Source organism: Myiozetetes cayanensis, unplaced genomic scaffold (assembly GCF_022539395.1).
Source record: "Myiozetetes cayanensis isolate MyiCay16 unplaced genomic scaffold, myiCay2020 scf9, whole genome shotgun sequence".
NCBI classification, from domain to species: domain Eukaryota; kingdom Metazoa; phylum Chordata; class Aves; order Passeriformes; family Tyrannidae; genus Myiozetetes; species Myiozetetes cayanensis.
In genome coordinates this window covers 1,902,785-1,926,232 of record NW_026088185.1, presented here as the reverse complement: position 1 = coordinate 1,926,232, position 23,448 = coordinate 1,902,785, and the positions used below count along the sequence as shown (strand labels likewise).

General features: G+C 53.2%; 1 protein-coding gene across 2 annotated transcripts; it reads right to left on the bottom strand.

Annotated features, from left to right (window-relative positions):
* Window positions 1-93: 93 nt before the first annotated feature.
* Window positions 94-23,244, bottom strand: COL6A2 (collagen type VI alpha 2 chain). 2 transcript variants are annotated; one of them, XM_050339358.1, is made up of 28 exons: window positions 23,119-23,244; window positions 20,164-20,298; window positions 18,864-19,462; window positions 18,351-18,371; window positions 17,596-17,661; window positions 17,124-17,177; window positions 16,992-17,036; window positions 16,784-16,810; window positions 16,485-16,511; window positions 16,341-16,385; window positions 15,174-15,227; window positions 14,708-14,770; window positions 14,407-14,469; window positions 13,615-13,704; window positions 12,897-12,959; window positions 12,455-12,517; window positions 12,276-12,338; window positions 11,669-11,731; window positions 11,190-11,240; window positions 10,783-10,818; window positions 10,339-10,401; window positions 10,047-10,109; window positions 9,815-9,850; window positions 9,557-9,602; window positions 9,127-9,279; window positions 8,492-8,944; window positions 8,156-8,194; window positions 94-1,391 (listed from the first exon to the last, which is right to left on the bottom strand). In XM_050339358.1, exons 2-28 carry the CDS (start codon window positions 20,267-20,269, stop codon window positions 784-786), a joined length of 3,060 nt encoding a protein of 1,019 aa, XP_050195315.1. In that variant the 5' UTR covers window positions 20,270-20,298; window positions 23,119-23,244; the 3' UTR covers window positions 94-783. The 2 variants fall into 2 exon arrangements, with proteins under 2 accessions (XP_050195315.1, XP_050195317.1); XM_050339360.1 differs by lacking the exon at window positions 94-1,391 and adding an exon at window positions 3,887-5,402.
* Between the last annotated feature and the right edge of the window lie 204 nt (window positions 23,245-23,448).

The window sequence follows — 23,448 nt, the reverse complement described above, 5'->3', positions numbered from 1 at the left end:
GTTTATTTTTGCAGACAGCACAGTTCAAGTTCAAATCTGGGCGTTGCTCAACAGATCCTGGTGGGAAAAAGGCACCACTGATACTTTGAGCACACTGGGGTGGCAGGGAGGAGGCAGCTCTGGTGGCTGCCTGGTATTTTGTGAGATGCTAGGAGGCCCCTCTCAGCCAGGAATTTGGGTGCATTAATAAATGAGCAGGTTCTGATGAAGGGCAGAATGGCAGAGGGAATCACAGAAGACATGGCCCACAGGAAAATAAAGATCTTAAGAGATGATTTATGAAATTTAGGATAGATAGACCCCCAAAAGAAGCCTCTGCAGACAACTGTGGAAGGCAGCAAAACCTCTCACACCATCCTATAGCTCCCAGGAAGGAGGAGCAAGACGCATTGAGTGATATTGAGAGTTTTTGAAAACTATAGAGTTATTCATTCATCCTGCTACACTGGAAAGGTTTTCTGCTTCTCTGATAAGCCCTCCTAGGATTACAGTACGTACACAAATCATGGCTTGGTGTGTGTAAAGCTTTTCAGAAGTACATCATATGGCTCTGTACCCTCCTTTGATCTGGGTTTTAATTAGCACCATAAATGTAACATACATGACTCTTCATCACGAAAATCAATAAAGAGCTCTGGATTTTGGCTAGAAAGGAGGACCCTGAGGGCAGCTGTTCCGGGCTAGCAAACATACATACAGGGGGAAGAAAAATACAAGAGGTAATACCGGGGGTGCGTATACCAATGAGAGGAGGATGTGTGTGTGTGTGTGTGTGCCCTTCACTTAACAAATCCACCTGATGAACCTGTCGAAGAAGCTGGGCTGGGAGAGGCTGTCATAGTCCTTCTCCCGGAAGATGGCTGCCCGGTCCCCCAGGCCGAGCTTCAGCAGGACATCCATGTCTACGTCGCTCCCCAGGGCCACCACCGTGGGCATCACGTCCTGCTTCTTCATGGAGTTGATGGCCTCCTCCAGGTTCTTGCTCCCCGTGATGCCGTCGGTGATGAAGACGAAGGAGAGCTCGGCGTTGCGCCGGGCGAGCCGCTGCCCGTTGCCCGGGCTGAGCACGATGTTGTTGATGGCGTGGATGATGGCCGAGCCGATGTTGGAGGACGAGTCCAGGTACTTGATCTGCGCCAGGGCGTCGGAGATCTCCGTCAGGTTGTGGGTTAGCGGGAAGACGACGTCCTGGTCCCTCTCGCTGCCGTACTGCAGCAGCGCCACCCGGGCGTTCATGCTGTCGCTGCTGCTCCTGGCCAGCGTGAGCTGCCGGGCCACCTCCTCCACGAAGCGGTGGGCGGCCTGGAAGTTCTGCTCGCCGATCCTTTCCGAGCCGTCGAGCAGGAAAACGATGTCCACGGGGCGCTGGGTGCACTGGGCCACGGCAAGCTCTGCGGGAGGAAGAAGAAGAAGACAAAGAGTTGGGAGAATAAGAACACCAGGGGATTAATGGAGGAGCTTTGCTTCTGACGCCCTCAGCTCCCAGACACTATTAATGAATTAATGAATGTTAATTCTCCTCCATGCAATGACAGGTCTGCGCATTTCAGTCCCACCGTTACATCCACTGTCTCACCTCAGTTCCCGGCTCTCATCTGTGAGAGGAATATCCAGAGGTTTATGGCAGGCAGCACCTGCAAACCTCTTGGTTACTTCTGGAGAGTGGTTTACTTTCAGAGTTGTTCTTGCCATAGGATCATGGAATGGTTTGTGTTGGAAGGGACCGTAGAGATCACCCAGGTCCAAGTCCCCTGCCATGGGCAGGGACACCTTCCACTAGCCCAGGTTGCTCCAAGCCCTGTCCAAGCTGGCCTCGAACACTTCCAGGGATGGGGAGTCCACAACCTCTCTGAACAACCTGTGGCAGTGCCTCACCACCCTTAGAGAATTTCTTTCTAATCTAAACCTTCCTTCCTTCAGTCTAAGGCCATCAATGCACACACACAGATTTTTAGGATGGAAGCTGCTTTCCTACTTTTCACCCAGCTTGGTTTCATCAGCAATCACTAAGTCCTGAAGAGCTTATAAAGATTGGGTGGAAAACAAGACTAATTTTCTTGGTGCACCTGTTTATAGTAAAGCAGCTTTGGTGATTGACAGGTATCAGACTGATATTTGAGGGGAACACAAAAGGGTGAAGTCCCAAAGATGTTGCCACATTGTGCTGCATGACTGGTAAGGAATAGGAGCTCCTGGAGCAGCCCCAACTTCAGCATCCATTTCAGGCAACGAGGGGTAACTTTGGGAATAGGAGTATCACATTAGGTTGAATTTCTGCACTGCAACCTGACAAAGAGCTTCCTTGGTGCTGAATGATGCTACACCTGCGTTCAGCACAGAATGACAGAACTGTTATGGTTGGAAAAGCCCTCTGAGATCATCAAGTCCGACCACTAACCCAGCACCACCATGTTATCCACTAAACCACATCCCTAAGCATTTTGAACACTTCCAGGGATGATGATGATGATGACTCCATTGCTTCCCCGGGCAGACTGTGCCAGCGCCCGACCGCCCTTCCAGGGAGGAAATTTTCCCCGATATCTAATCTAAACCTCCCCCGGCGTAATTTGAGGCCACCTCCTCTTGTCCTATCACTTGTTACGTCCCTCCCTTTAAAGCGATAAAGGCACGTACTCACCTCCGCCCAGTGTTCCGCGAGAAGTGCTGGTGTAAATGGTAGGCTGATGCTGAGCTCCAGGTACGCGGGCAGTGCTGCCACAAGGACACTCTGCCTCGGCAGCACCTGCACTCCTGCTCCTCCCCTGTTCTTGTGCAGTTGTGGACGGGGGAAAAAAGGCACGAAGGCCTCGCAACCCCACAGTGCAAAACCCACGGGAGGGTCTGCGAGAGCCGGTGGAAGCGAGCGGGTAAGGAGCCAGGGCTGCGTGTCACCTTGTAGCAGTGTTAACAATCCCGACCCCTCCCAGTGCTTGCACACGTGTAATAGTGTTTTTTTGAGATGATAAGCAAGATCGACTCACCTAGTGAACTAAGCTAAGGGGGTGGCTTGTAGAAAAGCATAAATGCCTCTAGCTCACCATCCTGCACAGCTGAGGATGACTACCCAGGGCAGCACAAAAAAGCAGAAATACCCCCCCTTTTACTGCCATTAGCAACCCATCTGATTGCTTTCATGGTGCAGAGTAACCCCACCCATTCACACCGCTTTCCTGCTTCTTCTAAAACCCGGGGAACTTGTGTTTCCTCTATTCTTTCACTGTGTGTTGACAGTGGAGATGAGAGTGAGATGGGGATTGACCTCCCTGCCCTTTTCCCAGCCCCTCCTGTGTCTCTGGGGAGCTGTGGACTATCCTTTACCCAGATCCTTCTCTGTGTCCTTCCTTTGCCCAAGAGCTTCACTGAAGGAACTGTTGCTGAGATGAAATCCATCGGGTTTTATCAGAGGGATCAGCCAGGATTATTCTAAAAAAACCACCCCTTCACCTGCCTGCTACCCAAGGACCAGTGCAAACACCACTCAGGCCAGAGACATCTTCTCCCCCACCAATGAGCTGAAGGTTTTTGAGAGGTAAAACACTTTGCTTCCAATGTTTTGCTAGAAATTATTTCCAAGGGGGGGTGTGTGTGTGTGTGAAATAAATAGCCACTGTGCGATGAAATTAAATGAAATCAACACCCCCTTTTGCTGAAATCTTCCCCAATCCTCATTTTGTTCAGCAAAATGTCCCAGCCCTGATATGTTCTCTTCAAAACAGAATAGGGAGTCTGGATTTGCACAGACTATGCAGAATATGAGAATTATGACCAGGCTCAGGCACAGGCTGATCCTTTTGCCTTCACCTAAAACACAGAGCACACCCTGTAAAATGCTCGGAATTATTTTCCCTCTATTCTATGCCAATAGTAGAGATCTCTGAGCTCCTTGTCCCCAGAAACTGGGAGCAAAAAGGGCTGAAACCCTGAGAAAACACTGAAATAGGTTAGATGCAGGCAATTCCTATGCCTGAGCTTGGCAACTGGCTCCACTTTTTACACCTGGAAATGTTACAGCCCGACTGCGTTTCTGAAGATGGCACATCTCCCTTCTGCCCATTAAATATGTCGTTTGCTTAGGAGACTTTATTGCAATAATACCATGCCAGTTAGAATAAGAAGTACTTCTACCCTTGTGTCTGCACACGAAATTCCATTTCCTCTAAGCATGGCTTCAGAGGAGTCAAACTGGGGGTGGGAATGGCACTCACCTGCCTGACTTGGTGAAAACCAGGGGCTGCTGGAAATATCACTCCTTATCTATAAGCACACATAACCACAGTGCACGTGGTGGGTCTGTGGGCTCTGAACCAAATTAGCCTTGGGTGTGTGGATTAAACAGGCTGTGCCATATCAAGTTTAGGTATTTGCTTTTAAACAGCTCAGATAATTTGAGTGTGTGATACAACACGTGACATGGAGTTGTGGCTGCACAGTCAAGGATTTCTGATTTGGACCACCCGGCCCTATGTAACAGAGAATCTGCCTTTTGGATAGAGACAGGTACATGTTGTTAATGAAGATAGAAGAAGCACAAACCTACAAGAAGAGAAAGGCCAAGGGAGCTCAAACAGCTTCTGGCAGAAGCACTCCCCAGGTGTCGGTGCTCCCGATGGAAGGAGAGGGTTGCTCCCTCTCCTGTACTGCTCGCTCCCTCCCTCCCACACCCCCAGCTGCTCACTGAGGGGTTCCACAGAGACACTGGCGAGCAGGAATCGCACCTTGCTTTGTCAGGACCCAAAGAGAGCCCCACTTTAACTGAGAGAGAGGATGCAGAAGATGCTTCAGAGGGTGTCAGCAAAGACACATGCAGGAGTGCACAGGGAAAGTGCATCGTTAGACTCTGCAAAAAAAGCAGTGGGCAAAGCAAGAGCATCCCTTGCCATTGCTGGGGAAAGCTGCAATGCTCAGCAGCCAGCCCAGCCAGAGGGGACTGCTCCTTGTGTCCCATCCCCAGCTGAGCACAGCCAAGCTGTCCCACTGCCTCTGCTTCTCCTAAACTAAAAGCATCTACCAGAGTACCTGTCCCCTCTGCCACGCAGGCGCTTGGGCAACAACAATTACCACCTCCACTCAACCCCTGCCTCCCCGTGACCTCTAGCAGTGGTCTCAGCACAGCCCTAGCACAGTCTCTGGGTCCCCCACAATCTCGCTGTGCACCATTTTGAAGGTGTCAATGAACAAGTCCATCCACTGCTGCCGCTCCCTTCCAGTGGCAAACTTGGCTTTTTCGGCGGTAAAGGCCAAAGTGGCCACCAGCTGTGTGTACATGCTGGGGTCCTGGGATTCCCGCGTGGAGTTTAGGAACTGGGCGATGGAGCTTATGGTGCTGGGGAAATCTATGTTGACTCCCTCTTCCATGGGGCGGAAAATAAGTGGGTTTACGCTCCCAGGGTTCCTGTCATCTGCAAGTGAGCGTCAAAAGAATATTTTCAGGGCTTGCCAGCAATGGCTGCGTGTCTGAAAGCTGCCTGGCTTTCCTACTTGCAGTGCACTGGAGAAGAACAGAGCTAACGAGGACAGAGGAGCAAAGACCAAAGCCAGGTTTTAAATCTTTGTGCCATTCGTGCCTGAGGAACCACGGGATCTGTACCGAAATCTTTCACACATCAAATGAGCGACTTCAGAGAATTAAACGAAACCTTAACTGCCCAGTTCCTACTCATCCAGCACAGGCATGAGGGAGAAAGAGCAGTAGCTCAGGAGAAAGGCCACGGGTCCAACTTCTTCCTGCAGATGGGACTCACCCATCATGTAGCTTTGGACTCTTTCTACGTGCAAACCATGCACATGATGCTGTAAGGCAGAAAGACATCTAAGGGACAGCATCATGCGACCTCCTTGCCTGGCACTCAGCCTCAAGGCAGTGACCCTGGCCAAAGCTGTGCAGTGTCTGGACTAGTCAGGACCCTGAGAGCCTCCACCTGCACCCGGCTGTGCTGAATTTAACTTGGAATAAACCCCCAAAGCTCAAAGCAAAGCCTTTTGCAGGGGTTAGCAAGAGCCTTACAGAGCGTCATGCGGTTTCTGCGAAGCAGGCGGTCAGTTCAGATTTGTTCAGCACTTAAACCCTCCAGCATCCTGTTAGTATGGCAGTCACTGATGAGAGACAAGGGTCTCTCCCAAAACCAGGAAAACCTGGATTTCCTTAGGTAAAGCACTGGGGGTAGCATGAGGGGAAAACAGTGTGTGTGTGATACCTGTCCCTCTCTGTGCTCTGCTGGCAACACCCAGGCTGAAGCTGGAGTACAATAGATTTGCCCCTTAAAAGTGCCAGGACTGACACTGACAGCCACGGGGCCAAGGACAGGGCTGGTGTAGCTGCTTCCCTGACCTGGGCCTGTGGTGGGACGTACTCAGTGGATGTGCACTCGCTCACTCACATTCCCTCCGCAGGACACCGTCCCCACGCACGGGATCTGCATGGGAACTGGCACTAACTTAGGAGATGTTCTTGGAGAACCAGAGGAAGTCAAGCACTGAGCAGAAAAGCCCCAGGCTCTCTCATGTGCCTTACATCACATCCCATCCAACATGTTCCCTTGCCACCAGGCAAGAGTGATCATTGCAAACCCTTCCAAACGATGGCAGCGATGCATCACGGACCATGCGGTGTGGGGGGTGGAAGGCTCGTTGCCCAAAGGCCCCTGAATCTCTACCTGTTACTTAAATTTGATCTACCAGACCTAGCCCAACTTTTGCCCACGCTGAGATGGGTCTCCTGGCACTCTGACAGGAGGCCCATACCCACCCAGCCACACCAGTCCACCTCCCGTGTTCTCCAGGGCGCAGGTCTTGCCTGCACTTGACGTGGTCTGCCCACGGCACGGCTTGAGGGATTCACCCCAGAGGAAACCCCCCCAGCTGCTTCCCTGAGCCATTTCTGTTCTGGCCCCCAGTACTGTCTGATACCAGGGAACTGTTGTCACCTTGCACCAGGATCAGAAACACCCAAGTGCACTACAAGGAAAGCACTGCCAACTTCACCTCGCTTTGGAGGGCTTTGGTGGCCCAAGCCTAGGAGGAACGAGTGTGCCACTGTTTGGGTTCCTCAGAAATGGGAAGGCTGCTTTGAAGACCAAAACCTTTGAAGACACCTGAGCAATCACCAGTGGGGCATGAGTGTGCCACCTCCTTGTGCATGGATTCACAGGACCAAGCTCCTCAGAGGACACAGCAGAGGAATGCAGCGTCACCGCTGGACATTGTGCCCCCTGCATGGCCAGGTGCAAATACTCAAAATACCACTGAGAGATTTTAGACAGGAGTGATTATAGCTGCTCATAAAATTCTATGCATCCTTGGACCATTTTTCCTACCCTTTGCATGGAAACAAAGGGACTTACTTCAAAATGAAATTTGGTATTATGTATAGGGCTCAATTGAAACAGTGGTTCTCCACAAAAACATTCATGAAAAGACTGGAGATAAAAATCACAGGAACTGGCAAAACTTAAGTCCCCTGTAAACTTTGTGAATATCAGCACAGAGTGCATCTATCATATTTAAACAGGCACAGGGACTCAGACAGACAGGATCTCTCTAGGAATTCGGGATGTTTATCTGCCCCTCAACAACCAAACGTGACCAAGTCAAGCTACCTTCAGCACACAGCAGCTATCTTCTTGATACCAGAGGGTCCTTATAGCCTTGCCCTTTAATCCAACACCCTGAGTGAATTGTTAATCAAATACAGCCAGTGTTAGAGAAGCCAAAGCTTTGGGTCCGCTGTGTTGCCATTTTCCAACCGATTTCTACCAGCTGCTCTGCCCCTGTCACTCCCAAGGAGCATCCTGCTACAAAGGTCACATGAGTGGGAGAGAGTTTAGCAAGGGGGGGTTTGCCTTGAGTTTGGAGGTCAAAACCAGGTGGCTCCCAGGAATTTGGGCAGGGAGAGATATCAGGGGTGAGCCATGCTGGTGCACTTGCACGGTGCACTTGTACCTACCTGCGCAGAGAACTCAGAGAGACGGGAAAAGAGCAGGAGATGAAACCCTTTATCCTTTCCTCGCATAAAGTGACACTATTTCTCAAACTCCTGCCATCCAAAAGGAATGGACAGAGTTGAACACCACCCCCCCTGGGTCCTACTCCTGACCCTCATGCACTCTCCCCCTGGACTTTGTGCAGATGGCATGAAGGTACTTGTAATGTTTACCTGTCTGACAGGGCAGCTCAGGGCAGACAACCTGTGGATCTGGAAGGAAAAAAACAGGAAAACTGAGTGATGTGCTACCATCCCCCTTTGCTGGCTCAGAACAAGGTTTCTTACAAGGAGCTCTAAAAGGACTGCCCCAGAAGGCTGGCCTGCATATGAGGAAGGACTACATAAAGTAGTTCAGGGCTACACAAAGGTCAGCCCCACCATGAATGACCCAGCTACTGGCCAACCTGCTGGGACACAGTGTCTCTGCAATCATATATGCCCCCCACCCCCAAACCCTGGGGTCAAAACTCCACTTCCAGTAAGAACCACGCAAGGACAGGTACAGACCTGGGCAGAGCACGTCTTCCATCTTGTCGATGAATTCCTCGGCCACCAGGTCTGAGAAGAGCCTCATCTTCTGGACTCGCTGGGGCTCGTTGCAGGCGATAGAGACCAGGGTCTCGCTCTGCTCTGGCTGGTCAAACATGTCCCCTATGCCGATGGTGTTGACGACCACGTCTCTACCGCAGAGGGCCCCTAAATTCTTGTCGTCGTCCCGGGGGTCGTAGCGCCCGTCTGTGATCACCACAGCGAACACCTGGGCTTTCTCTCTCCTGCTCTCCTTGATGAGCTTGTTGTAGGCAAACTGGAGGGCGGACGGCGTCCAGGTGCCCCCAGCGATCCACTCCAGGCGCTTCACTGCCTCCTTGAAGCTCGACAGGGAGTCGATGCGCTCGTCGTCAAGCTTGATGGCTTCGAAAGTCCCCTCGTGGCTGTACTGCACCACCCCAACACGGGCACCTGCCAACGAGGCGTCACGTTACCTGGCTTTGCACCCTCATTGGAAAGTGAGGAAATTCAAAGACCTGCCTGACCGGCGTGAAAAGCCACAGGAAATGAACAAACACGGAGGCTGGAGAGATCCAAGACCCTTTTTTTTTTTTTCCCCCATGTCCCTACTCTGTCCCCCACATAGCCCAGACCTGTCTGTGACTTGGGGTCCTTGGCAATGGAGCCCAGCCTGCTGACCACGTTGACGACGAAATTCTTCTCCAGGGTGAAGTTGGTGTAGCCGATGCTCTCCGAGCTGTCTATGACAAACATGATGTCCAGGGCCCCGCAGCGCTTCTCACAGTCTGGGGAGGAGGGCACAAAGAGCAGTGCACAAAGATCAGTGATGGTGGGAACAACAGCTGCCAGGGCAGAAGAGACCGTCTGTGGGAAGATGGAGACCAAAAGGCGCTCCATTCTCCATCAGTTGCTCCTTCCGTCCAGGAGGGAGGAAGAGGAGCACACCAAGCGCCCACAGCCGGCAGCTCAGCGCCAGGGGTGGCTTGTGGGGCAGAGGGAGGAGATCCCCATCCCTCCAGTGGCTGTTCCCCTTTCCTGGGAAAGAGATGATGGTCTGCTCACCGCAGCATCCGCACGTCTCTCGCACGTAGGTCATCACGTCGCAATCCTGCCGGGAAAGGGGGGCAGGGTGAATGATTCTCTCTGCCCCCTTTTCCCCTCCCAGCCAGCCAGCCCTCTTTCCCTCTTTCCCTGGCTTCCATGGGAAGCCATAGGCCACCTCTGCCACGCAGCAGCAGGACTTGATGCCCTGTTTTGTTCTCAGGCCGTGCAAGGCAAAGAGAGATTGCCCTGGCAGGAAGAGTACAAGGGGCTACTCACCGTCAGACCAGGATCTCCTGGTGGGCCAGGGGTCCCCTGTAAGGAGAGCACAGGGATTTCAGGCAGAGTTTTCCCATTAGTTCCTTTTCTGGGAACTAGAGCCATCAAAAATGTGGCATTTTGCAGAGGGGAGGGGAGGGAAGGGAAGCCCCACTGTGAGCCAGCAAATGTATCTGGCAGCTGATGTCCCCTCCAGCAGCGTTTACTTGGACACAACACCATGGGACTGTACCTCAAGGCCTGCTTCACCAGGTGGACCACGGGATCCAGGCTCGCCTCCTGGGCCAAGATCACCCTGGGGAAGAAGCAAAGAAGGGTCAAGTATTTCCTGGGCAAGGCTGGCAGTGCAGCCCCTGGTGTTCAGGGCTCCTCCCGACTCTCTTGTCAGGCACAGCCACCAGCCTGCCACAGCTGAGCCTGGGGACAGGAGCAGGCTGAGAGCGGGCAGTGTCAGCCCCAGCACGCCAGGCAGGGGTGTGGGAGGGAAATCCTGACCCTGTGGACAGCATGGAGAGTCTGCTTACCGGTTCCCCCTTCTCTCCTTTGGTCCCTGGTACTCCTTTTGGTCCAAGGTCACCTCTTGCTCCCTGCTCGGTGGAAGGAGAAACAGCTCCAGTATGGAGCACATCTGGATGTGCTCAGGCAGAGGCACTGCTGCATCACAAACACATGCCTGCCTGGCCTGGGAGAGCATCCTCTGAACGAGCAGCCCAGTGCACAGCAAATAAACAGTGTTTACACAGGCATTAACTAAGAAAAAAAGAAGTTCTGCAACGGATTTTTCAGATGGTTTCATATGGAGGTGGGCTTGGGAGATACAGCCAGGCTCAGGAGCTGCAGGAAAAGCCAGTGCAGCTGCTGGCAGGACAGGCTCTGCAGCCATTAACCCAGAGGGTTGGGAGACAACTCCTTGGCATTTCAGTCAGTACAAAAAAAAAAAAACAGGTGATGGAGACAAACACACTCACCTTGGGTCCTGGCAGCCCTTTCTCACCCTTGTCACCCTGCAGAGGGAGAGGAGGGAGAGGTCAGCACCCGACCAGCACTGGCCCCTGCACTGTGCACACCCAAAGTCTGCACTGGAGGGGCAAGGAGCTGAAGATCAAGTGTAGCTTCGTGCTGGTGGTTGGGGTGGTGAGCAGAGCCACCTCCTCACCCCCCTGATGGAGGCCCAGGTCCCCAGCACCTCTGCCACGAGGCCGATGGACCTGTGGCCAGGTTCAATCCCGGTGTCCAACCCCCTTTCCCCTTGTCACAGGCACCACTCCCAGATCATTTTCCTTCCCTTTTCCCTCTTCTTTCAGGCTGCTGAGCTCCACCAGCAACAACCTCCACTGGAACAGACTTCCTTGTGTGCTGGGTGAGGAGTACATACCTGTGGCCCTCTGGGTCCAGGGTAGCTAAAGCCTGGTCTGCCTCTGTCACCCTTTGGTAGAAAAAAAAAAAAGACCCATGAGACACTAAACCCGGCCTTTCTGACCTGGTGATGACAGCTACAGCTGTTTTTGTCTTCTCTCTGGGTGAGATACCACCGGGAGCCAAGACTTCTACAGCTGGCTCCAAAGCATTGGGAATGGCTGTCTGGAGGAAGGATTGGCAGGGTCTTGGGGATGTCACATGCAGGGGGTGGCCCTGAATCTGTGCAGGGTGAGGTGCATCATCAGAGCTGCCTTGGCCCGAGCAAGACCTACATCTCTGCCCCACAGGGAGGCTCAAGTCTAATTCTGTTTCCAAGGTACACAAGTTTCTGCAGTGGAAGCTGCCTTCCCCCCCCCCCATAAATAAATGAATAAATAGGAACACCAACCAACCCACCCATCCCTTCAAATACAGAGTTTTGTTCATGAACTTTACCTTTGGTCCTGGTGGTCCAGCGTCACCTCTCGGGCCCAGGTCACCGGGGTCCCCACGCGATCCCTGCAGGGTAGTTTTGGGGAGAGTGGGGGCAGTGGGTGAGGATGTTCCTTGATGGACCATTTCTATTCTCCCAGCCACACAGGGGACAGTGCTGGAGAATCCAGCTCTTGAGATGGTGCTGCAGGACCATCCCCTTTACTCTGATAGTGACTGTCTCAGCACTGGGGTTCCCCTGTCCCATAGAGCCACGTGGGTGTCACAGCACTACTGTCACAGTGGGGTGCTGGACTAACCACAGGCCCAGGACAAATGGATGCTTGTGGAGTCCCATCTTCCCTCTCCCCCACAGTGACCCGCCCTTAGGGTCCCTTCCATATTGTCACAGAAACACCTGGGACCAGGAGTGATGGAGAAGCAGCGACTCCTGGGTCTTGTGACCTCTCCTTGCCCTATTCAGGGGCATCTGGGCTAATTTTTGAGCCTTCCTGAGGAAAAGTCATGCAGCTTCTCCTCGGGAGGGTCAGTGTAGGCAGCTTATGTCAGCAGAGCAAGCTCTCGCTGCAGAGAGAGGACAAGGTCACACAGATGCCCAAGCATGACTTACTATCCTGCCTGGCTCTCCCACAGCACCTGGAGGACCTCGGGGTCCTGGCAGTCCTTGGTCTCCCTGCAGAGCAAAGAAAGACACGAGAATGTCCAGAGGCAGATGTGCATGAGGAGAGAGGGAAGCCAGGCAAGCTGCCCCTTCCTCCTGGCTGTCACCAACCCCTGCCCCATGCTTACCCTCGCTCCTTTGTTTCCAACCTCACCAGGCAGGCCACGAGGACCCTCTGGACCGGGATCTCCCTGTGAGGAGGGTAAAGATATTCCTGCTCAGGGATGTCTCCAATGCCATCTATCTCCAGAGCTACGTGGAGCGAGAAGGCTTTGATGCCCTTCTCAAGTCTGGTGTTTCTCGGCTTGAAACAGTGTCAGGGCAGCGGGCCCTCTGAATGTGTCCCTTGACCTTGAGCTTCAGTGTCCTTTATCCCCTCTCTGGACCAAACCCTGGCAGAGGCTGTGCCCGATGCCAGCAGGGCAGGCAGTGGGCACAGTGGGATCTCTGATTCCCAGCTCTGGCGATGGACACCCGCATGGCTGGGCAGCAGCACATCACACACCCCAGTCCCACCCGTCTCAGGCTCTTTTTCTGCAATGGTGTGGGCAAAATGGTTGCTTCACTCACCCTTTCTCCTGCGCCCCCGGGAGTGCCTTTGCTGCCTTTTGTCCCCGGATCTCCGCGTCGACCCTTGGCAGGTACAGGAAGTCACATAAAGGGAGGGAGAAGATGGATGTCACCTGTGCAGTGACAACCTCCTCCCCCTGGGCCCCGGGGGGGGTGGCACAAACGCTCCTGGTTCATTCCCTCGGGGTTAAAGACCCATCCAATGTTGCTTTCCCCGCAAGGACACAAGCTGGCTGGGCTCTGTGGTCCCGTGGTGCTGGTGGGACTGTGCCAGGGGACACTGTCTCCAAACCACCCCCCGAAATTTGCAATGCCCCATCGTATTAACTTCGGTCTGTGTGGCACCAGTGACATTGTGACACTGCCCTTTTCAGAGAGCCCTACCACACTGGCCATCAGATCTCGACTCTGCGAGCTCCTGCAAGAAGCCAGAGGTTTGGGGGACTTGCTAGAGAATATCTTGTTAGAGAAAAAAGGCCAGGCCTTTGTGGGAACACAGGATGCTTCTCTAAGGTGAAATGGTTAACATCAGGCTTAGTACTGTGGGAGTACTGCTCTGTGATGGGAGAGACAAGGGGAGATTGGCATCTGCACATCTTTTGGGATGCACAAAGCAGGGCATGCAAGCTGAACAGGGGAGTTTCTCAGTGCTCATCCACAGAACTGCATCAGGTTCCCAGGGTGTGCCCACTGTCCAGGGACCTATTCAGACACTTACAGGCTCTCCTTTGGGTCCAGGGGATCCTGCTTCACCTTTACTTCCCTTGTTTCCAGCAGGCCCTTGAGCTCCAGGATTGCCTGGAAGTCCCTTGGAGAAGAGAAAGAAATATGGTTTGTTGGAAGAGAGGTCGAGGTGCACAACCCCTCCTTCTGTTGTGTCAAGCAGTCCCCACCTTGAGCAGAGGTGTGTATGAGCACCCAGCTTCTGCTTCCACACACCCTGCATGCCCAAATGTCACTGCATGGGTTCCAACCTTGGAGTGGTGTGATGCTGTTTTACCTTCCCTCCATCAGCTGAACCCAGGCTTGTCATCTGCTCCTTACAGCATCCAGTCAGCCCTGCCCAAAGCTATCTCAGGGGCTACCTCAGCCACATGCCTGGAAGTGTTCAAGGCCAGGTTCAGGGGACTTGGAACTGGCTGACCTTTAAGGTTCCTTCCAACCCAAAACCATCCCGTGATTCTACGGACGGATCGGACAGAAAGATAAACCATTCTAAGTCCAGTTTGTCTTCTTTTCTCTGCTCTGGATGGAGCCTCAAGACCCATCCTTGGCTTTCTTTGGACAGTTGTGTGGTGCCCTCTCCTGTTTCCCGTTGTGCCGGAGGGGACACTTGTGGTGGGGGAGCTCCCCCAACCACCCGTGGGCTTGTGCATTCTCCGTGCCGGTGGGCTGAGCAGCAGGACCACCAGAATGCCACCTCTGAGCATGGTCATGCAGTTGATTCTGCTCCAGCTCCACGCCACGTGGAGCAGACCACAGAAGGCATCTGGACGCTGCATGAACCTACCGGGCTTCCTTTTTCTCCCGGAGGTCCTGGGGGTCCACTGCGACCAGGACGGCCAGGATCTCCCTGGAACAGGCAGAGAGCGATGGTCATTCCCTGCCTCATCAGCACGCTGCACCGTGAGCAGCCCAAGCAGCCCAGGCCCTTCCCTCAGCTCCTGTGCCTGCTGGTGGGATCCAGACCCCAAAGCCCATGGGCTCCGTGAGCGCCGTAGGATTTAGGAGTAAATCCAAGCAATGGTGTTTAGCTGGTCCCCACTGGTGGCCTCTGCCCACACCCTGCTGTCTGTCCAGAGCACCTGTACCTTCATGCCTGCGTCTCCTCTTTCACCTTGGTCTCCTGCATCTCCTGGGTAGCCATCAGGGCCCTGGGGAGGGAAATGACAAAGAACCACACGTTTCACAGTGGGAACACTTTCCCTGCAGAATAAATAAAATAAAAATTTCTAATAAAATAAAATGTTCTAAGCCAGCGCTCAGAAAGTTGCTCTGGAGGCTAAAGTAGTTTTTGCTTGTTGCAGTGTTGGTGAAAGGGGCAGCTCCTCCCCTCTCTGTGGAGGGGAGGGACACTGGGGGCTCCCAGCTTGCTTACACACGGAAAGGAGGCACAGAAAAATCAGGCTGTGCTCCCCATTCCAGGGATCCCGGGTCAGGAATCAGATCAGATGGTAGGAAAACAGGCCAGTAAACTCTCATTGGCCATCTTCCTACATATGTAGCTCACTCAGCAGCTGCACAACTGATGTGCTGATGGGTTTGATGGGTTCCTACCTTGTCTCCAGGGTCACCCTTGCATCCCGGTGGTCCAATTCTCCCCAGCTTGCCCTGGAGAGATTGCATTCAAAAGAGAAACACTGAGAAGCTGTAGGTGTCTGAAGGAAAACACAGCTTTTCTGGTTAACAGTTAATAATTTTTAGCATCGTCTGCTGACCCTACCTGTCACCAGCTAGACAATAAACAGCAAGTGTATTCCTTAAACAGAAGTGGGGTGTGCAGAGACAAGTGGAGAAGGAGAAAGCACCGTAAAGCCCCGAGGGGTAGTGGGAATTCAGGCATGCTCATCCTGCACACGTGCCCTGGGTGATGGAAACGTCCCTTGGGGCTGGATTTGGTGGTCACTCATGCCCATGGCTGTTATCTCCCAAGCATCTCATGTCAGAGCAGCTCGGGTGGGCAGCAGCTGCCTGAGGGATGGCGTGAGAGAGGCACTGCCTTGCCCTGTGCCCCAAAACAGCTTTGTCATCAGTGCTGAGGCACCTCGTCACAGGTAGAGAATGGGGGAGAGTGAAGGGCTTTAGTGTTAATTTAGGGAGTGGAAGGGACTGAGGGTTGTTTCAGAGCTTCTGCAGGCATTTGAGGAGCAGGAAGGAAGAACTGCTGTTACCTCACAGATACATTGGGCTGGGTGCCCGAGATGGCACAGAGCAAAGCCAGCACGTGATGGCCAGTGGGCAAAGCCAGGGGCTTTGCTGCGAGGCCCCTGAACTCGGCTTTGGGGCTTTAGGACTAAGAACAAGCAGGAGTTAAAGAGACGAAATTTCAGATTCTGTGACGAACTGCCTTGAAGACCAAATTTCTGCAAAGCTTTCTGCGTCCGTGTCCTGTAGGGGTCACTGACGCTCAAGATGAGGTATCTACACGCTCTCAGGCACATGGTGGGATTGCTGGGGTGTCCTGTGCAGGGCCAGGAGTTCGGACTAGATCCTTGTGGGTCCCTTCCAATTCAGGATATTCTGTGATTCACTTCTGCCACCTGAACGACTCTGTGCACTTCTACAGGACATGCAGAATAGTGCGCAGATAAGGTCACAGAAACCTCGGTCAGAACAGAAAGCCAGAGGGTGGCACAGGAGAAACTAAACAGCCCGCGGGGGTTGAGAGAGAGCAAAGAAATGAAACAGCAGCAGCGACATTAGGGGGTTGGTGCTCCCGGTTACCTTCTGTCCATCGGTGCCGTTCCTGCCTGCCAAACCAGGGGCGCCCTGGGATCGGGGGGGGAAAAAAAAGGAGGGATCTATTAACACACACTCCAAGGGTTGGTAGCTGGAGCAACACGCAAGTTAGAAAATGTCCTCTCTTACCCTCCGTCCGTCGGATCCGATTTCTCCCTGTGAGAAAAAGAAGACAGGAAGTCAGGCACTGCCCACACCCCCCACCCATGTGCATCCTAAAACCATCACCACTTCACCACACCGTGAGCAATGCCTGAAGGGGGAGACAGGCTTTGGGATGCCCTTGGAAATCCCTCCCCATATCTGCAATTACGGTGTTATAGGGTTGTTATCCTTCCCCATCACAGCTGATCTCTCCCTCTTTGCATCAGAAAGGAGCGCAGCCTCTGCCCAGTGCCCAGCCAGCCGTTCTGTCTCTTCTTTCTCACCTTCTCTCCTTTCAGCCCCGGGACACCCTAGACAAAAACGAACAAAGAAGAAGAAGAAAATTTCTGTGTTAGCGCCTGGGAAAACATCAGGAATGGAGGCAGCGGAGCGCAGGGGTCTGGGTTGGGAAATGGGCAGGTAAGAGGGAGAAACAAAACTCCCCCTCCTTCAGCATGCAAAGAGCTCAGCCGCTGGCTGTGGGATTCTCACCTTGGGACCAGGATATCCGATGGGACCTTCAATACCCGGGTCGCCCTTCAGGGAGGAAGACACGGAGAGTTAGTCTGAGGTCATCAGAGGCGCAGCCCCAGCAAATGGAGGGGAGGGTTTTCCACAACTCACCTGTCGCCCCTTCAGTCCAGGGGAGCCTGGCTCGCCCATGTTCCCCTTTGCACCCTAAGGAAAGAAAAAAACGAATGTAAATCCAGGCTTGGTAATGACCGAGAAAATGGCAGCATCTGGGAGCATCTGGGAGCACACAGAGCTGGGGCAGGACAGTGGGGCATTGTGGGTGTGAGAGCTCTGCTCTTGAGAGGGGGAAACTAACTCAGGGACAGCTGCTGTCCTTGGGTGCTGGAGGTGCACAGCAGGTGATCAGATGTCTCTCTGCACTGCTGGCAGCCTGGGCACACACCTGGGCACACCAGTGCTGGCTGTGTGCTGCTGTGTCTCCCAGGGCCAAGACAGATGCTGGTGAGTTATTTACCACCTGGGTGCGACCTGAGAAGGCAGCTGAGCTGGGGTCTGGGGCATCCTGCAGTGGTTGTGGCAGGCACAGGCATTACTGTCTTTCCCACAGCTCAGAGCAACTTACCTTCTGCCCTCGGTATCCCTTGGGACCAGGCGGACCTGCAATCTCCAGGCAGCTCATCTTGTAGCACTGAAATACAAGGAATTAAACAGGAGGTGTTTAACTGAACAGCGTGCCACCACTTCATCTGCATCCAAAACCCAGCTCAGCCCTGCACCCGTAGCTCTCCACACGCCTCTCCTCACGAGCTCAGGGCTAAAATCTGCTGTGACTACAACTGTGTCAGGGCTGAGGCAGCAACGAACACCCTGAGAAGTGCTGCCTGTCAGTTAGGAGCGGAAAGTTTCCATGAGCAGGTTCATTACAGCTCAGCTCTGGGCCCAGACAGGCAGAACAGGACTGCCAAGCATCAGAGGTGGTGGGGACTTGCTCATCTGGGGTCTTCAGGGCACAGGCATGCCCTTTGGACCATCACCTGCATACTCCTCCCTCTGTATGCCAGTCCCTGTCCCTGTGGTACCAGCAGGGCAGGAGTTCAGCTTGTGCAGCACCTACAGAATGGGAACGTGGCTCCAAAGGGATGAAACGAGTCTGCACCACAGACCTGAACTCATTACAGGTAAGGGGGAGGCAGGGAGGGAGTCCAGTGTGACATTATAACCACTGGATAAGGGGATGTGCCCCCCGGCTCTGCACTGGTGGGCAGAGACCCATCCCTCAGAGCTCCATGCTGTTTTGGGGTACAAGCTGGTCTTCTCTAACTGAGGCAACTTAAACCTGTGTCGTGTGGCACCGGCACAAAGATGCTGCTCACTCACCTCGCCGTAGGCTTCGTGTTTCTGCAAAGGAGAGAACAGGATGAAGACAATCAGTTCAGGGGATCAGCCCTCAAGGGAAAGACCAGCATCCCACCCCTCCTCCTCCTCAGGGGTGTGTGTGTGATGGTGAGGGAGATGAGGTGGTAGAGGCCCCGTGGCTGCAAAGATGTTCTCAGCAGAGCCCCCCCATTAACAGTGCCCCCATATGTGGGGTCTCAAAGACCACGCTGATGGTGAGCATGTGTCTCAGTGTGGCACGCTCTTCCACGTGCCCCTGGATGTGGAGCGGGGTGGGGTATGGGTCTGGCCTTCAGCAAGAGCCAGGACTAGGGTGGCAGCCTGCCCAGATGCGCCAGGAAGAGAGAGGCACAAAGCCAAGGAGTCCTGGTTAAGCACCAGAAAAAAGACTCCATTTTCCCTGCTAGAGGCGCTCTCCAGAGCCCCGCCAAAAACCCGGCACGGCGTTCCCCCCATCCACGCACTGCTCCTCTTGTGTCCCCCTCTGTGCTGTACCATGGCTTGGATGATCCTGTCGATGGTGTTGACGTCGATGTCCAGGGTGTCCCTCTGCGTGATGGCGTAGTTGTTGCGGTACAGCTCGTGCGGCAGGTTGGCGATCTCCCGCAGGCCCTGCTCGTGCACCTTCTCGCTGGGGGCCACCGCGAAGAGCTTGATCCCCATGTCCCGCGCCCTCTCGGCCTGCACCTTCATCCCCCCGCAGGGGCTGCCGGTGACGTGGCCGTCGGTGATGACCACGGCGAAGTTCACCCCCGTGGCCATCTGGGTCTGGATCTGCTGCGTCATGTTGGAGATGGCGCAGTCCGTGAAGGTGCCCCGGCCGAGGTAGTTGATGGCGTTCAGCCTGGGCAGGTAAATGTCCTTGCTGCTTGTGAGGGGGCTGTAGATTTCTACCACGTCTGAGTAGTGGAGCCCACCGAACTGCCAGGTGATGTAGACTTGGTTCTGGTAGAGCTCGCTCTCCAGCTTGTCGATGAACACGGGGATGAAGCGCTTTATCTGGTCCACCAGGCTCTGGATGGGCACGGTCTGCAGAGCAACGCTCTCCGAGGTGTCGATGATGAAGTAGACATTGATGGGGCAGTTCCTCTTCTCTGCACGGAGACAATTACTCAGACCGTGTCAGAGCACTTCATGCACCCCCCCTGCGCTGTCCCCCAGAAACCTGGACCGAGTGCAATGCTGGAAAAAGCACAAGTCCCACCTAGCTCTAGAACTGACGTCTGTGTTTGGGTTAGATGGCTCCCCAGCGCCCAGGACTTCTGAATTCCAAGATCTGCTACAGAACCACAGGATCATTAAGGCTGGAAAAGACCTCTAAGATCATTGACTCCAGCTGTTAACAGCACTGCTCAGTACTGAATCAATCCCGAAAATCTTGCTGTTTTTTGTAGCAGTCAGGCTGGGCAAGTTAAATCACCTCTGCATTGCAACTGAAAAGTGATGAAGTCATCACATCTAAAGCAAACAATTTTATGGCACCAGATAGAGAGGTGAGTGCTGGAGACTGAACTGGTGTTTGTCACCGTATCTGCTGGGAGAGGCCACCACTGGCAGACCCCAGCTCTTCCATCTCTACCTCTCTGCACTCCAATGCAAACCCCAGAACTGTGATTTTGGGTGCAGGACAGTGATCCCTACAGATGGATTGCTACCACAAAGGAGTGCAAAGGGGCAGGAGAGGTGGAACGTCCCACTGTCAGTTCCTTGCAAGCAGGTTCTACAACTGGTCATGGCCATTGCTTTGGGCAAAATTACTGCCCGTAAAGGTGACCCAAATTATTTGGGTTAATACCTGTACAGGAAGTAGGAGGGACATCTCCAGAATCCACATCAAACTGAGCGTGGAGAGGAACTAAAGCCACACAAAGGAGAGCGGAAAACAAGGCTTGTCGGAACATCTCAGCAGTCCCTCAGGGTATTCAGATTCCTGTGGGAAAACACAAGTTACATGTTAAACATGATGCACAGCCTCCTAACTCCGCTGGGATGACAGAAGCCAGTGCCCAAAGGGGCTCCAAGAGAGCTGAAGAGGGACTTTGGACAATGGCCTGGAGTGACAGAACAAGGGGAATGGCCTCACACTGCTACAGAACAGGGTTAGATGGGACATTGGGAAGAAATCCTTCCCTGTGAGGGTGGGGAGGCCCTGGCACAGGTTGCCCAGAGAAGCTGTGGCTGTCCTATCCCTGGAAGTGTCCAAGGCTGGGCTGGATGGGGCCTGGAGCAACCTGGTCTATGGAAGGTGCCCTTGCCCATGGCAGGGGTTGGAATGAGATGAGCTTTAAGGTCCCTTCCAACCCAGATCATTCTGTGATTCTGTGAAGTCCCTGCATAGGTCATAAGTTTAGTTGTGCTGCAGAGAATAGAAGGGGTATTGTAAGGATAAAATACTTAAATGCTAAAGGGGTGTTTTAGTTAAGGTCAAGACTTCATCCCCCTAACCTTACTGCAGGCTTTCCTTGCCTTGTTTGCCCTCCATGAAACAGAGCTGCAGGAGATCCTAATCCTCTGTAGGTCACAGCAGCTTGGTGCCTTCAGACAGCACCATTTTAGAGCCAGCCTGTAGCTGAGGGAGACGGAGACATTAACTTTTGGAGAGGCTGGGAGTGCTGAGGGCTTCGGCCAAGCGTCTGACTCATCATCCCGACCCGAGTTTAACCACCTCCCTCTCTTCCCTCCTTCCCTCCCTCCGTGCGTGTGGGTGGGAAGGCGCCGTACGGCAGAGCCGCTCTCCGGGCAGAGCCGTGGTGATGAGCAGTTAACCTGCACGGGCAACCAGGGCCAGCTCTGGCACAGGAGGGCCCCTGCCTGCAGCCCTCGGGGCTTGGGGCTGGGTCAGTGAAACACCATCACCTTGGATTCTACACGGGCAGAACGGAGAGGCGGGAATATGACACCTCAAAACACGGGATGCAGCTCACTCACTTCTGTGCTGTCTTCTTGCACAGTCTCCTCTATTCCACTCTGCACCCTGAGCTACATTAATCTTCTGCCCTACCAGCATCCCTCCTGCTATGGACCTCGGTGGACACACAGTGGGGCAGCTGCTGGAAACCCCTCTGCCCACCTGACGGCTCTCCAAGGCTGGGGTGGGCAGTGGTGCCTGCCTTGTCGTCCTCATCTCTGCCGTGATGCTGCTGCAAATCTCACAACATCTGACTTAAAAGCCTCACCTGCTGCTGCAAAATGCTGGGATGGAAATCTCAGATTTCAACACTAACCTTTTTAAAGGTTAGTGGCAATTTTTGAAGGCAATTTTTGAAAACAAACAGCCCGCCCCCCAAAAAAATAATGGAAAGAGCAAAACTGGGAGCTGACTAATTGTGTCTAAATACTTGGATCTGCCCACCTTGTTCTTCCTTGACCTTTCTATCTCTGCCACAGCAGGATCGTTGTGCCTACAAGACCTTCTCTCAATATTTATATTTTTGAGTGATTAATTTCTTTCCCCATGAGATGCACACGAGGGAAAAAAAACAACAGGGAATCTCAAGCAGTGAGATCTCTGAACAGATTCTGAAGGCACTGCTTTGCACCATCCTCCCTGTACCAGGGTATGTGCTCAGGTGCTCAGCAGAAAAATGCATGGCCTTTTGCTGTTCCCACACTCAGATCCCAGGTGACCTGGCTGTGACACACATTTCTGAAAAACACATGGATTTACCCAGACAGAGCCTGCAAGAAACAGTGGCCTTGCAGGAGGACCCGAGTTCTCTGCTTGCTTCTCTTCCCACTTTGAGCAACTGAACCAAATGTAATATTATGGCAGACAAATTACTTGCAATGACTGCAATCTGCCAATTATATCTGGCTTTTTTTTTTTTTTGCAGTCTCACACCTGGTTATCAGATAAAGCAGATTCTAATGAAACAGAAAGATCCTCTCGTGCACCGTTGCAAGGCAGAGCCCTGGTCTGTCTTATCCCACACAGTGATATTCCTGAAGTTCTTCCTGGTGCACTGTGTACTTCTCCTCCAGCACCAGAACGCCTGAGCAAATTGATCCCAAATTCACAAGAATTTAGATGCTCTGCTCTCTAAGCTAACTCTGCCTGCAAGGAGCTTATTTAAAGTCGCACAAATTAAAAGCCACACAAACAGCATTACTCTCATGAAAGAATTACGTTGGCTGTGGCTAAAATATGCAGAATAAAGTTTGAAACCTCCCTGCTGTTCAAACCCAATGTTTTTCCACGGCCGTGCCCAGCAGGCAGTGCCTGTGGTGCCATCCACTTGTGTATGCAGCATTTTCTCCACTCAGATGTTTGCTAAATAAAGGTTAGTCTAATTCATATCTTCTGAAATCCACCCAGATTGAAGGGGAACCACACAGCAGATCAGCTGCTCTGCCCTGCTGCCCCTGCTGCCATCACTTCAGTGTCGCTGCTGAACTCAGCTCAGCTACCCCAGAGAAGACTTTAATTCAACAAATCCAGCCCTTCCCCTTGAGGGATTTTCTACACCTCTGGCCCTGGCAGATGATTGCTTGTGGCCCACACTGCTTGCACCTGGGGAAAAAAAAAAAACCCTCTTGGAAAAATGCCCGAAGTAGCCAAGAGCTGAAAGTGAAGGAAAAATATATATTCTTTTTTATAGCAGGTACTGTCTAAACATGATGTGCCCGAAGTGGGCACCTGGCTGGAGAGCCTGCAGACAGCAGCAGGCACAGGCTGGAATTTCAGAAGGATTTACGTTATTCCCGGTCGGACATCTGTCAGTAAGTACGAGGAGAGAAAAACTCTGCCTACCTGGAGAATGGGGTCATCAAAGCTTCTCCTCCAAAACGTAAGGACAAAGAAAAAAAGACTTTGTGGAGTGGCTAGTGCCAGAAAGGCTCCCGCATCCCCGGCTGGAGGGTCGGCTCCGGGCTCTGGGTGCTGGGATGTGCGGGGTGAAGGAGCGGGAGGAGCAGCGGAGGCGTCTCCAGCCCAGTCCCGCTATTCCCTGGCCGTCTGGAACTGCCCCTCCGAGTTCCTCCTCCTCCAAAATCAGGCAGAGTCTCATTCTGCAGTAGCTCCGGACGTCCACGGAGAGTCACTGTGGGTCTACCGAGACCTGCGTGGATCATCCTCCCATCC

Bases quoted from the DNA above. Each gene is read 5' to 3' on its own strand.
- COL6A2 (XM_050339358.1), bottom strand. From the start codon at position 20,269: ATGTTCCGACAAGCCTTGTTTTCCGCTCTCCTTTGTGTGGCTTTAGTT. The intron at 16,811-16,991 runs GTGAGAATCCCA...GTTTTTGTCTAG, and splicing joins TCGGATATCCTGGTCCCAAG to GGTGTCCCGGGGCTGAAAGG. The intron at 9,280-9,556 runs GTGAGCAGACCA...CCTCCTCCCCAG, and splicing joins AGAGACGTGCGGATGCTGCG to ACTGTGAGAAGCGCTGCGGG.